The following is a 1,009-nucleotide window of genomic DNA, read 5'->3' as shown; positions in this document are numbered from 1 at the left end:
CAGGACTATAATGGAATAATAATAATAATGATAGGCTAAGCCCGAAGGACAGCTTTCAGAGACCCACAATAAAGCTATTCATGCAATTCTTGGCTTTTTAAAGGACCAGAATTATGTTCTCCCTTTAGCTGTATGCCTAGGGCCCTGCTGTTATAAGTAACACGAAGGATTCTCTCCTTGAAGAGGGACGATGAGGTTGAAGGCCAATCACGTCTACGTCAGAAGGTAATGATCATCGTGGGGCGAAAGTTACGTGACTATGGCATCCCGCCAAGACGTCGCCTCCGGGAGGCCAGCGCAGGAAGGTAGAACAGGACCTGAGGCAATGGGTATAAAGGATGACCGGTTTGAGGGCTGTAGCGGTTATGTTTACTCAGTGGCCTTCTCGGACGACTCGACCCAGCTAGCGTCAAGGTCTAGTAACAAGGCTATCAAGATCTGGGATGCGAGCAGTAGGACGTGTGTGCACACGCTCGAGGGTTATAGCAATAATGTTAGGTAGGTGAGGATCGTGTGAACCTGGTTTGTACATGTTGTGCAATAGTAACATTTTGTTATCCGCGTTGGAGCCACTTGCTGGCATCAGACATATGCGCCACCCGAGATGCTCTAGGTTAGCGTTGAGGCTGTCATCACTGTGTTGCGTTCCGAGCCTGGAATAGAATAGCGGCACATTGTCCCTATGGCTAGTGTCCATGCTCACGAATTGAATATGAATATGAAAATGTTTTAGGCAGACTTATTTAGTAGTTAGATCTCTACAATTAAACATGCTACATCACATATAGTTACTGGTACAAGAATGATAGCCTATTTCCGGCGGGCTAGTACGGTCCGTACCGGATGCGCTTGCTTCTTGGCTGGTGACCTCCACTTTATCCTAGACACAACCTTTTCTAGTCTAGGGTGAAGTATGTCAAGATAAATTGGTGGAAGTAGCTGCTTATTCTAATAGAACTCAGAGGTAGAGGTCTCTGCCTTCTACTTGTTCCTAGTAGACTCAGAGGCA

General features: G+C 46.5%; 1 protein-coding gene across 1 annotated transcript; it reads left to right on the top strand.

Moving 5' to 3' along the window:
• Positions 1 to 259: 259 nt before the first annotated feature.
• On the top strand, positions 260 to 502 carry COCCADRAFT_113949 (uncharacterized protein; the record flags this gene model as incomplete). Its single annotated transcript, XM_007720915.1, has 1 exon — positions 260 to 502. One exon carries the CDS (start codon positions 260 to 262, stop codon positions 500 to 502), a length of 243 nt encoding a protein of 80 aa, XP_007719105.1.
• Positions 503 to 1,009: the final 507 nt, after the last annotated feature.

The sequence above is a fragment of the Bipolaris zeicola genome, assembly GCF_000523435.1.
Source record: "Bipolaris zeicola 26-R-13 unplaced genomic scaffold scaffold_834, whole genome shotgun sequence".
In the NCBI taxonomy this organism is placed as follows: domain Eukaryota; kingdom Fungi; phylum Ascomycota; class Dothideomycetes; order Pleosporales; family Pleosporaceae; genus Bipolaris; species Bipolaris zeicola.
The sequence above is the reverse complement of the archived record's forward strand: the minus strand, read 5'-3'. Positions and strand labels throughout refer to the sequence as shown.